The sequence below is a fragment of the Zalophus californianus genome, chromosome 3, assembly GCF_009762305.2.
Source record: "Zalophus californianus isolate mZalCal1 chromosome 3, mZalCal1.pri.v2, whole genome shotgun sequence".
Taxonomy (NCBI): domain Eukaryota; kingdom Metazoa; phylum Chordata; class Mammalia; order Carnivora; family Otariidae; genus Zalophus; species Zalophus californianus.
Window position 1 is genome coordinate 136,576,450 of NC_045597.1, and position 13,559 is coordinate 136,590,008.

Here is a 13,559-nt window from a genome sequence, read left to right on the forward strand (position 1 = left end):
TATTTCAGTGGCAAAAAACTGTATTCCCAAGGACACAGCACCAACGACAATTTTAGTTCTTTCACCATTTATATAGTTGTTTATTTACTCAATACTTATTGAGTCACTCACCCGCCCCCCCCCCATCACCACCACTGCCAAGAATTTCGCCAAACCAACCGCCTCTCTTGGCGCCTACCTTCGAGACCGTGAGTTCTTTGTCCCTTACACTGTGACAGAGTGACCATGGGCAGGCGTGTTTTAGAAAGGCTCGAAGACTCTGACCAAGACCCTCCCAATTCTTCCAATCCATTGTTCTCTGCTATTACTTGCGCACAAGTTTTTGTATTCAATACATCCAGAGAGGAACGCGGTGTGTTCACGCATGCTCTCTTACTGTAAAGGAATTATTCCCGAGAGAAAAGTTTTTAAGGAGAAAATTCGAATGGTTTCATTTCAAGCACTTGTCTTAAGCGTAAGATTATAATTAGTGTCTTTTAAAGCAACCCAAATCATCTTACTTTTTCTTCTAAAAGCTTTTTTCCTGCTCTCTACAAAAAAATTTTAAAGCCTCACACTTTATTGCGTCGGAATGTCAGATTTGATTAAAAGGGCAATTGAAAAATACCTCACGGTCATTCCAATTTCGGTAATTATAAATTCTGACGAAAGAAAAGATAGTCAAACCACATTAATAGTCTTCAGCTTCTATCCTCAACAGATAAATTTTAAAGCCTGTATGATCCCGCAGATAAGTCTTAACTAATGGCAGCGCCTTTTTGTCCATTAAAAAACCACAAGTCTTATGCAAAACAACGGCTTCCCGTGCTTTCTGGAAAGAAAAAAAAAAAATCAAGATTTTACTCCTTTTATTGCTGCAGATAATGATGTGGTTGCCAGATAAAGAGGTGCCACACTCAGAGACAGTGACTGGACTAATAAAGGGGGAATTCATGCTTAATTCTTTGATTTTTACGCTTAATAACGTAAACCGCACGCCGCAATGCAAGTGGTAAGAGCCAAAACCCGCAAGACTCTCGCTCTGCTCTCCATTACTCCGCACCTCGACTTTTCCTCTCCCAGCCCGGGAATTCATGCAAATCAGCCTGCTAACCCCGGGGCAATACGAACCTCTTTCGCGCCATTCGCTCAGGACCGTGCAGCAACCTAAAGAGAGTTGTCTAGAGCCCTAAAAGCGCCGCTTTTCCACGGCGGACTTTACGGCATTCCAAGGCTGTGCCTTGGGGTCATAATATTTTTGGGGCCGCTTTTTTCCCCAGTGCCGAAAGGATCTCGCGCCTGGGTAGGCGGTTACCATAGCTTGCAGGACCTGCGCCCCAACGCGGGAAAGCCGGCCGGAGCCCCGCCCCTCGAGGCCCGGGTCTGAGCGCCCCGCCCGCTGCAGCTCCAGCTCCTTCAGCTCTGTGGGACCGCGGCGCGCGGTGCTTCGCTCTCCAGGCTCAGAGCGCCGGCCTGGGCGCCCGCCGCCAGCATGGACGCTCGCCGCGTGCCGGTGAGCGCTAGGCTGATGAACCCGAGGGGCGGGTGCGGTGGGTGCTGGGCGCGGACCGACTCCCTCTACCTCTGCGGTCCGAGTGCTGCTTATCAACTGGTGGCCGTCCTGGGCGGCGCCCATTTAGGCAAGCCCCAGATTTTATGCATTTCGCGTAATTCCGAGCCGGGGGCCGACCCCGCTGGGCGTGCGCACCCGGCGCGCTGGCGGTCGGAGATTTGAGCAGTTTTCAGGTTGGTTGGCAGCGCTGGGGAGCCCGAAGCCACGTGCGCCTGAAGTGCACGTGCGCTCGGGGCCGGACAGCGGCCAGACCTAGCGGGTCCCCCATTGTGTTTGCCGGCCAGAGCCCGGGTGGAGGGGAGCGCCTCCCTCCCTGCACCCTGGGGTGTTTGCCCTACAGCGGTGCAGGCCTTTCCGAGGTGCCGCTGCGGGCGGGTGGGTGGCTCGCTGCGGCAAGACCTGCGCGCACCGGGGGGCCCTTTGGACCCGCTCCCCGCCGGATTTTGCGCTTGCCACACCAGCATCTCCGCTTTCTAACCGCTGAGTACCTGTGGGTTTGAAGTTTAAAGGTCTTGCAAAATGGTCTCCTTAGGACTTGGGTGCGCACATGGGGGGAGGCATCGGCGATTAAGAGCACCTGAAGGTGCTGTTCAACGACCATTTGCTCGTTTCCCACTCCTCCACCCACCAACCTTACTCGCAGCTGCAGGACGTTTCCCTGAACGGAACGTTACTTTTTGCTCTAACGGAAACCGGAACGTAGGGTCTGCCCCAGGAGATGTTAGAAGATGGGGGTTGGGTGGAAAGGAAGAGTGTGACATGCTTAAAATAAATAAAGAGTGACACACGTGGGGAAGCTGTGGTTCTAGTGGGGGTGGGGTGTGGGAGAGGGCGTGTTGGGGGCGTGGTTTCACACACTACTCTTGGGTGTAACCCGGCATTAGCTTTAAGGTTGGAGAAAGCCATGTGTAACAGGACTTGGAATCTGACGTGCCTGGGTTCAAATTTGGGCCATCCTGTGACGAATAATCCACTTAACCCTTCACGCCTCGGCTTCCCCATTTGTTAGGTGGGAATAATGGTAGCACCTTTGTTGCAAGGAATTAAACGTAATGTGAAAACATGCTTAGGGCCTGGCACGAAAAAAACACCTACTAAGTCGTATTAGTTTTTACCTGCCTGCCAGAAAAGTTCATCTCAACCATGACTATTTGCCTTTTTCTACGTCTTTTCCTCCAAACATGCATTTGCCTGCTAACTAACTCTTGGCATGTGCTGACGTGTTAAAGCCCAGCGTACTGTCAGCTTCCAGTAGACTGCCTCCCTTGAGGCTGTCCTGGGCCTCTGACTGCTTGCAGGTAGATTGATGAGTAAATTGCTGCAGTAGTGCAGGGAGCACTGCTGTCGTAGGAGATTACAGAATTGGGTTCTCCTTCCAGCTGTGTCCTCTTGGGCACTCTATTTCACGAGCCTTGAATTTCCTCACTTGGAAAATGGGGTGTTTGAGAGCCCTTCTAATAGGTAGTAGCACTACCTATTATCACATTTTTCTGCCTTTCTAAAAGGACAGAAGACAGTTTTATTTGCAAGAGATTGAAATGAAGTGCCTAATGTTAGATGTACAAGGAAGGTCAAGAATGTTCTTTCCACCTGACACCTCACATCTTGGCTTTATTTTGTGGGACCCATAGCAGAGCTTGCCTTTTAAAGTTTTCAGTGGGAGGAGTCATTTCTATTGTGTGGCCATATTTAAGAAAATTAAAACATAGGAACTAAAAACACTTAAGTCTCATTAAATGTTAAGAAATGCCAGAAACTGCTGTCTCTGTCTTTAGATAGATGAGATGCTAATTGCATTTTCTGATGAGCAAAGCCAGGCTGTTCGGTGTTTATGAACAAGTAACCTACAAGTAATTTGTGACTTACAGAAGGACTTCTAAAAACTTAAGAATTGTATAGGAAGGGGACTTCGGAAAAAGCTGAATGTCAGGCCGGGCTGATAGAATGCTGAGATGGAATCGTGCATTCTACCTGGGTTTGGAGTGCTGTTTGACCTTTAACTTGCCTCCTTGTATGTTTGTTCACTCGGTTGATGTACTTGATTTGTAAGGGCTTGTGCTGAAATCACTGTACCCCTCTTGGTTAGAGCAGGGCCAGCTTGAAAGCTTGCCATCTTGAAGTAGAGGTGCTGCCCAGTTCTTGTAGTTTGGGAAATTAGCATCACAGTACATAGGCCAAAGCTTAGATAAAAAGACCTCATTAGCTTGATTTTGGCTGAGGGAGAGAAATCACTCAACCATTTTGTACTTCTGAAATTTCCTTTTGGAAGTGCAATCTAATGTTTTTAACAGGCAGGTTTTAGGAGGTCAGCATTAAACCCCTTGGGAACTCCGTATCACACGCTCAGCTTGGGGGAAAGAGGTGTTCAGTGAGGTAGTTCTGTAGATGTTTGATTGAACCGATAAATGTCCTTAACAATATTCCTTCAAAGGGATCCCCTTTTAAGATTTTACCAGGTTTTGAAAATATTGTTGTAGCATTCGCAAATCCTCCTTTTACTATGTAGGGTATAAGAAATGGATGTATCTACTCTGTGCTGTTTGAACTACTAAACTCAAAATGATGTCTTCAGTTGGTGTAAGCGACCCACTTAATAGTATTGCCATTTTCATTTACAGCAAAAGGATCACGGAGTAAAGAAGAACGTAAAGAAATTTAGATATGTGAAGTTGATTTCCATGGAAACGTCATCATCCTCTGATGACAGTTGTGACAGCTTTGCTTCTGATAATTTTGCAAACACGGTAAGTGCTGCCTGAGAATAAACAGAATTGAGTCTGCAGTGCCCACAGTGCCCCAAATGCTTTGTGCGTGATTAAAGCTGCTTGCTTTTTGCCTGCATTTCTATACAGCCGCTAGAAAATACAGTATGCATTGTAATTTCATTTCACTTTTTGCTGTGGTTCTAGGTAGTAATTGTTGGAGGTAGATTAGCTACTTATTCTGTCTTTTTGAAATGTCGCCTAACCTAACATGCCTGATGATTTGCCATAACAACTCAGAAATCATTTGTAAACCTCTGAACCATTTTTCTTTGTAACAAAAGCTGTTCTCTTGTAGTGCACTTGTAAATGTGATTTGCTCTCTGCACGTTTATGGAAAATTGGTTCTTGAAAAAGGAAAAAAATGCACAACCACATTTATTTATTTATTTTACAGAAACCTAAATTCAGGTCAGATATCAGTGAAGAACTGGCAAATGTTTTTTATGAGGACTCTGATAATGAATCTTTCTGCGGCTTTTCAGAAAGTGAGGTGCAAGATGTGTTAGACCATTGTGGATTTTTACAGAAATCAAGGCCAGATGTCACTAAAGAACTGGCCAGTATTTTTCATGCCGACTCTGACGATGAATCATTTTGCGGTTTCTCAGAGAGTGAGATACAAGATGGAATGGTGAGTTTGAGAACCCATGTCAAGAAGTACCGTACATTTACAGGCATGACATACTTGTTTGAAGTTTTTTTCTCATAATTTAAAGTTTTTTTCCTCGTAATTTTCATTTTAGTCATGCCAGAAGATTTTGTTGACCTTTTTTAAAATTTTAAGTTATTTTCTTGTCTTACAACAGTTTTTACTAATATAGTCCTACTTGTAAAGCTTGAACATTTTGTAGGCTCTGAAAGTCTTGGAAACTGGTAAGATAAAATTGGCCAACCTCCAGATTTCTGTTGCCACAGAAATCTAGCCTGATGATCAGAAGCCCACATGTCCTCAAGATTAGCTATATCCGTATTTAAGTTCAAGTGCCCAGCCCAGTACTGGCCCTGGCCTGGAGCAGGCCTTTGGTAAATGTGGGTTCTGGTGGTGGATCTAGACCTCATTTGGAAAACCTGTGATAATTCATGTGCAGGAGTTTGAGTGCACATAATGACAATTAGGGCCCTTCCTGCTTTCACTTGTGCTCCTTGGCTGGCTTTTCTTGTGCACGCTGCTTTACCTTTAACCTCTGTCATTCTGCTCAGGCCACTGCTGCTGCTGCACCTCGGTCCCACTCTCCCTGAGCATATTGTTTAGTTCTGCAGACTCTGGTTAGCAGGACTGTCTCAACAAAGGAAGCAGTGTGTTGATTTACAGTCAGGTGCATGCTCTTCAGCTCATTGGGGTCTGATGGGGAGCCACTCCCGGCGACCACAATGATGCTGACATAAGTGAGAACATCTGGCCAAGGAGTGTTTATCACGGTGTAACTTGGTGGTAATGTAACATTGCCTCTAAGAAGTGATGGTCCAAATCAATGCAGATTGGAGTTCTTGCAGGGGCTAGTCTCTTAAGTCTGCATGTGACCTAAACATTGTCTAGCCTGAGTCATTTCGGGGCAGTGTTTACACTCTTTGTAGATGGTGTTTGTTTCAATTAATAAGATGCCAATCGATTAAAAGTCTTAAGAACCCGTAAAAGTTTGTCATTTTCTCGTATCGGGCACACTAAAAGTACACGAAGAATCCTAGAAGCTGTGCAGATTTAAGAAGTGTTTGGATGTTAAAAAGTGGCTGTTCCATTTCTGGGACTTTATGGGTGATATATTTTCTTTTCTCAATCAATTTTTTTTTCAGCCATCACTACAATCAATTTAGAATATTTTCATCAGCTCCCCCAAAAAACCTTGTCCCCATTAGCAGTCACTTCTCATCCTTTCCCAGTACCCCCAATCGTCAATGGGCAACCACCAATTTGTCTGCCACCATTATAGATTTTCTACTCTGGACACTTCGTACGAATGAAACCGTACGCTATGAGGTCTTTCGTGAATGGCTTCTTTCACTTCATGGAAGGTTTTCATGTTTCTTCAATGTTGTGGCATGTGCTAGTACTTAATATCTTTTTATTGCCGAATAATATTGTGTGAATGTACATTTTACTTATCCTCTTCATCAGTTGATGGATTTGGCAGTTGTTTGCACCTTTTGACTATTGTGAATAGCACTACCGTGAACATTCACATACAAGTTTTTGTGTGGACATAATACTATCAGAGTATATATACGAACAAGTCCTATAGTAACTCTGGCCTTTTGATGAACTGACAGGCTGTCTTCGGCTGCACTCTTGCATGTTCCTACCAAAAGTGTATGTGGTTTGAGGTTCTCTACATCCTTGCCATACTTGCTATTGATTCAGCTCCACTAGTGGGTAATGAAACAGTATCTTGTGATTCTGATTTGCTTTTCCCTGATGGCTAATTTTAATATATTTTTAATGATGGAACCCCACTTTAATTTTGAAATCTCAAAAATTTTTTTTAATTTTAAGTTTACAGTAAGTAGGTTAGAGAGGTACCTCAAATAGTCAAATTCATAGAGACAGAAAGTAGAATGGTGGTTTCCAGAGGCTAGGGGGTAGTGGGGAGTTAGTGTTGAATGGGTGCAGAGTTTCAGTTTGGGAAGATGAAAACGTTCTGGAGACAGATGGTGGTGATGGCTGTACAACAGTGTGAATGTCCTTAATGCCACTGAACTGTACACTTAAAAAGGGTTAAAATGGTGAATTTCATGTTATACCTGTTTGCTGCAAAATTTTTAAAAAGTAGATTAGAGCACTCAGGCACCTGTAATATAGTTTAATGCCAAACATTGAAACCATGTTTGTGGGAGAACACATATTTGTTTTTATAGGAATTCGTTTAAAAAACAAAAGATCTATTTTTGAATTAAAAAGGGAGCTGGGATTTTCACATTAAAAAAAAGATTCAGAACCACTGGCCTAAGGGCTATGCAGATGGTTTATAAAGACGTGTCTCAGGCTACAGGAGTTCAGTTACCCTGATTATTGTATTTATTTGTAATTCCTGATTTTATTGCCCAGAGCTGTCAATTAAAATTGACAATTAAGGTGTTCAATTAAAATTTATTTGATGTCAGTGTCTTTTGTTCAGAAGGGATTTTGTAGTCATATTGGTGCAGCCTGTCAGACAATCAACAAGTCATTAACGACTCCATTGTTCCTGGTTAACTAGAGACTGCAGTCAGACCACACCGGCTACAGGACCCGCAGCCAGTGCCGACGGTCCGGACCCCTCCGGGTGGCCATGAAGTTTCCAACCCAAAAAACGAGGGGAGCCGCCACCAAAAGAGCAGTGCCCCCCCAGCCCCCTGAGAATACTGTAACCGATTCCAGTTCTGATTCAGAAGATGAAAATGGAATGAATTTTTTGGAGAAAAGAGCTTTAAATATAAAGCAAAACAAAGCAATGGTAGGTATCTGACTTTGTGGTAACACTACTAACCCTTCCCATCCTTTCTGTAAGCTGCTCATTGCTTATACCTGTGTCCTAAGAATTATTTTCAATGTAACTTAAGTATTCACAATGTGTGCTTTAAAATGTGCTGCTTTTCCTAAGTTAACTTCTCTTTTTTAATCTATTAAAGTCTTGGTAAATGTATAAGTGAAATCAGAAACTCGACATGTGCTACTAATTTCCAGAAGTTGCTTTTTTTCAGCAGTTATTCTAAACTAATAATTTCTGTTGAATATCCTCCCTTTTTAGCTTGCAAAACTAATGTCAGAACTAGAAAGCTTCCCTGGCTCATTCCCTGGAAGGCGTTCCCTACCAGGCCCCAGTACAGTAAGTGCAAATCCTTGCTTATATTGTATTTTGGACAGGTCTAAGATAGATTTATTTTTAAGATTTTATTTATTAGAGAATGGGCGGGGGGGAGGGGCAGAGGGAGGGGGAGAAGCAGACTCTCACTGAGCAGGGAGCCCAAGCCGGGCTCTGTCCCAGGACCCCGGGTTCAGGACCAGAGCCGAAGGCAGACGCTTAACCGATTGAATAACCCAGGTGCCCCTAAATTTGTTATTTTAAAATCCAATTTCCTTATTTTGTGTAGTCCTACAGACAAAGAAGTAAACCTTCTAACAGATCTCTGGGACCTCTTCTGTGCATGCTAGGACAGATCTGGCCTCTCCAAACCATGCTTCTGCAGCGCTTAAACCCCTTTTGATTGGCTATTTCTCTCCTTCCCAACTAAATTAAGCCTCTCAAGGGTAGGGAGTAAAGATTGAATTTTTTTTTTTTTTCTGTATCCCTAGCATTAGGATATTCCTTCCTTCCTCTGCTGCATTTCCTAATAATAGAGGTTTTTAATAACTGAGAATGGGAGGAAAAAAAGGAAAAAACAATTTCTTAACCAAGTCATGGCCTAATATATGTGATTATCTTCTGAGGAACTAAGCTGGTGCAACTAAGGGGAATTTGATGTGTCTGCTCCCTGAGGAGAAGGGGAAGAGGCAAGCAAGAAACAGAAGAAGGAAAACCATACATATATTTCTCTCTTGTGCCATGTAGAAATACTGAGTATGTTTCAGGGCTCAAGAGATATTGTAGAAAGGGTTTTTTTGGAAAACAAGATCTGTTCTTAAGTGGAAGAATAAAAGGGTCATCTCTCAGTCTGAGAGAAATGGCTTGGTGTTAGAAGAGCAGAATTAAAACAGCTGTATCATTTTGGGGCTCACTTTCCATGCATTATGGAAAGGACAAAGGATTAGGAAATGGAGCTCCCCTTTTACTTAAACAAAAACGTACTTAAGGAGAAGGTGCCACTTCTCTTCATTCTGGAATAAATGGGTTTCATCATGTGTGTTTTGTTTAGCAGTCAAAGACCCCCCGAAGGCGTACATTCCCAGGTGTAGCTTCCAGGAGAAACCCTGAACGAAGAGCTCGTCCTCTTACCAGGTCAAGGTCCCGGATCCTTGGGTCCCTTAGTGCTCTACCCACAGAGGAGGAGGAGGAAGAGATGGAGGATAAGTACATGCTGGTGAGAAAGAGGAAGACCATGGACAACTACATGAATGTGAGCTCTCTGCACTTGTGCTTGCTCTTCTGTTTGTTATCTTCTGTAGGCCCAGTATCCAATACACAGCACAGGGACCCATGTGGCCTCAACACCAGATGACCCATAGTAAACGTTCTCAAATCATTCAGAATTGTTAATGTCATATAAACTTATTTGATGTGTTTTGTTAGCAGGTGAGAAGGTCAAAGCTTGCTTGCTTGCCTTTTTTTTTTTTTTTTAAGATTTTATTTTTAAGTAATCTCTACATCCCACATGGGGCTCAGACTTGTAACACCAACATCAAGAGTTGCATGCTCTACCGACTGAGCCAGCCAGAGTGCCGCCCCCACCTTTTATTTCAAGATTTTATTTTTAAGTGGCCAAAGCTTTCTTCAGCTTCTTAATGTAGGAATCATTTCCATGATGTTGTCCCATTATCTTTAGTAAACTTAACTTGCCCCTTCTCCATAAGCTATAAGAAAGATTTCTATGTTGAATTCTTCATGAAGAAATTACAAATCATGTATCTGGGATTCAGAGCTGGGGAGAGCCAGTAGAACACCATTCCATGAATTTTGTCATGCAGGAAGATGACATGCCCAGAAGTCGTCGTGCCGGATCCATGACCCTTCCACATATAATTCGCCCTGTGGAAGAAATTACAGAGGAAGAGCTGGAGAACATCTGCAACAACTCTCGAGAGAAGATCTATAACCGCTCATTGGTACGAAACTCTCTAAGTCGTATCTGTGAACATGAACATCTGTGAGAGAAAGGATAGCTTCTATCCTTAGAGTTTTGCTACTGTTAAAGGTCTTAGCATATTTGATATGTGCCTGTGTGTTTTTTTGATACAAGGAAAGTTTTTTAGTGTCCTTGGGATATACATCTCTTAGTGAGTCTGCAGTAATGGTATTTGCCTAGTAAGCCTTTGGTAGCATTTGATTTTTCTTTTAATTTAGAAATTGATTCAACATGTTTACTGTGTGTACGTCTACATACACAGGTGCTGGGGTATAGTGTGCTAAAAATAAAGATTGGGGTATTTTTTTTTGCATAAGCTGTTTTCTTGCAGAAAACTAGTTTTGATAATATTAACTATTGCATCTGCCAGTTGATGAAGTCACCATGCTTGATTTGTTTTTCATGCCCTTGGCATATACATGTGTATGTAGATTTAACATAGGATTGAAAGACAAATTGTCAGACACCATCTACAAAGAAGGACGTTCTTTATGCCATTTTTCTATACAAAAAGCAGTGTTTTGTTCTTTTTTTCCATCTTATTTGCCTCTTTGTAGGGATCTACTTGCCATCAATGCCGCCAGAAAACTATTGATACCAAAACAAACTGCAGAAACCCAGAGTGCTGGGGTGTTCGAGGCCAGTTCTGTGGTCCCTGCCTTCGAAACCGTTACGGTGAAGAGGTCAAGGATGCTCTGCTGGATCCAGTAGGTGCTTGAAGGGTGGTCCTGTGGACTTAAATGTTAGCCATGAGTTGAAGGGGCCAGAAAGGGTAACAGTGAAAGGATCAAGCCTTAGAGTTGTGGGGTGCATGTTTCAGGGGAGGCTGATGACTTCATAGACAAGTCTGAGCCCCCCCCCCTCCAGAGTGCTTGGTTGGGACCAGACCATACAGGGGAAGTTGACTCTACCCTTGCTAGTTGCTGTGTAACCTCTGCTGCATTTCCTAAGAAAACATCAGGAGGACTAATGGAAATTAATCATATTAAGCTTTTGCTGTTACTTAAAAAAAAAAAAAGTAAATGCAATTGATGTACCTACCTTAGAGGTTAAATAAGAATAGGTAAGTAAGGGGAGGAAAGTTAAGATTTGATTTAACTGTGCCTTTTTACAATTCTCCTTCAGAATTGGCATTGCCCGCCTTGCCGCAGAATCTGCAACTGTAGTTTCTGCCGGCAGCGAGATGGGCGGTGTGCGACTGGGGTCCTTGTGTATTTAGCCAAATACCATGGCTTTGGGAATGTGCATGCTTACTTGAAGAGGTAAATGGCTGGTTTTTCTCTCTTCCACACCCAAATCTTGCATTCATGTTTGTGTCTTAATGAAAAGATAATAGAAGTGAAAGTAGCGTTTGTCTCTGGGGGGTGAGGACTGCAGGTTTTGACTGCAAAGGGGCACATTGGGAGGCTTTTCGAATGTTGGAAATGCGTTCTGTCTTCATCTGGGTGGTGGGGACGTGTGTGTGAGTGCATAAAAATTCCAGTTGTTAGGTTTAGATGTATGCACTTAACTACACATACTATAACTCAATGAAAACATTTTGAAAACTGAATTAGGCTTTCCAAAGAACATTCTTAGGTTGAAAGCCGTATCCTGACCTGTTCCCTTCCTTCTCTCTTTCAGTCTGAAACAGGAATTCGAAATGCAAGCATAGCATTTGGAAGATCCACTCTCCGTCTTCCACTGTGCAGAGCTTCCTAAAGTTTTTGGTTTTGTCACATGATTGGAACCCGAGTTAAGAATTTTGATGATAAGCCAGTTTTATAGGAAACGCAAATCAAGTTAATCTCACTAGACACACATGTCCCTGACCATCACAGAGGTTTATCGCTTAGCTATACTTTGCCCTCCTGCAGTTTCTTCTTCACTCCCCACCCCCACCCCATACCATCCCCCCTCTATTTCCGGTGATTCTCTCCCACCATTTTGTTTCCGATTCCTTTTAAATGGCAATTTTAGGAAAGCATGTTTGATTTAATTGGCGTTGAAATAGCCCTGGAATCCACCCATAAAACCAAGCACTTAGAAATACAGTAGTAATGTTAACTAACTACATCTATTGAATTCCAGAGAACAGCCCTCTAACTTGTTTACGAGAAAGCTGTATAATTTTAGATTTAGCATTCATACTAGTTGATGTTTTTTAACAGAATCAAGGCACACAAGTCTTAAAACCATGTGGAAAAATTGGGTAATTGTTGTAAAGTGGAGTATATTACTTTGGATGCCTCTCATGAGAATATTCCATGTATTAGGCTTATTTTACGAGTTGCCCTGGTTGAGACTCAGTTGCTTCTGCTTTCTTCCACTACAAGGTTAAGTAATGCATCTGGCTCTCACAGTCCAAGGGCAGTGCTGTATTCAAAATCATTGTAGAAAAGACATCCCAGGGAGTTAGGATGGTGAGGTTTCAGGAATAGGCTGACTTGAATTCATGCTGTAACACTTCAGCATAATTGTAGTTTGCCAAGTTTATTTTGGTTTGTATGTAAGGTGTTTCAAATTCCTGATCATTTTGCATGGAAAATTAATAGTAATACTCATCTACTACTAGTCTTTGCGATGTTTGCTTTCTTAAAGTTATAAACTAAGCACAGGGTTCATGTTCAGCTTTTAAGCACTTTTATAACAATGAGAAGTGCCTTTTTAGAATTGGGTGACTTTCAACAGTTTTGTTAACTTGCCATCTCTACCCTTTTAGTTTCTGGGCAGATTTCATGTGTCGTGCCCTACCCCACTCTCCTTTTGTATTAATCAAATCATTTTGTAGAGGTGGAATCTTAAGTGTTTGTGTGTCCGTTTTCTTTGCATGTGCAGCCTTTTGCTGTGCCTGTTCAGTGTTTGATGCCTAATTGGATATTGAATCAATAAGTGTAAATAGAGCTTTTGATCTGTAATGCTTTTATACAAAGTTTTTTATTTTAATAATAAAACATTTTATTCTAGCTTGTCTGTTTTTTTTTTTCTTTAATACTCATTCTTACTGGACTGAATCCTAATTTTTTCCTCCTATTAAAACAAAAGACCATTTCTACCTTTTAAGTCTCTGAAGGTCAAGGGCCAGCTCTTTTGAATAGGACCTAGCTTGGTGATATAACCAACCAGTAGCTGTGCTCAGAAAATCAGCTGAGACAGCTACATCCCAAGATAGAAAATAATACAAGCTCGTGAAGCTTTACAATATTGTTTTCCTTCACCATTTGCTAACCCAAGAACTAACAATACCTGGCTTGATTTTATCAACCATTTGAATATTTAAGGCATGCTGTACCTTGAGGCCTGTTCCAGGAGTGAGAGAAGCAAAAGACAAGGCATGGTCTAAAAGCACTCATAACCCAATTTATTTATTAGTTTTTTTTAAAGATGTTTATTTATTTAACAGAGAGAGAGAGCACAAATAGGCAGAGCAGCAGGCAGAGGGAGAAGCAGGCTCCCCGCTGAGCGGGGAGCCCCATGTGGGGCTTGATCCCAGGACCCTGGGAGCAGGA

General features: G+C 42.6%; 1 protein-coding gene across 2 annotated transcripts; it reads left to right on the forward strand.

The window, feature by feature from the left end:
- The first annotated feature begins 1,371 nt into the window (after window positions 1-1,371).
- Window positions 1,372-13,008, forward strand: CDCA7 (cell division cycle associated 7). 2 transcript variants are annotated; one of them, XM_027590130.2, is made up of 10 exons: window positions 1,372-1,492; window positions 4,171-4,296; window positions 4,712-4,948; window positions 7,509-7,745; window positions 8,040-8,117; window positions 9,145-9,345; window positions 9,914-10,051; window positions 10,629-10,778; window positions 11,197-11,333; window positions 11,695-13,008. In XM_027590130.2, exons 1-10 carry the CDS (start codon window positions 1,472-1,474, stop codon window positions 11,723-11,725), a joined length of 1,356 nt encoding a protein of 451 aa, XP_027445931.1. In that variant the 5' UTR covers window positions 1,372-1,471; the 3' UTR covers window positions 11,726-13,008. The 2 variants fall into 2 exon arrangements, with proteins under 2 accessions (XP_027445931.1, XP_027445932.1); XM_027590131.2 differs by lacking the exon at window positions 4,712-4,948.
- Window positions 13,009-13,559: the final 551 nt, after the last annotated feature.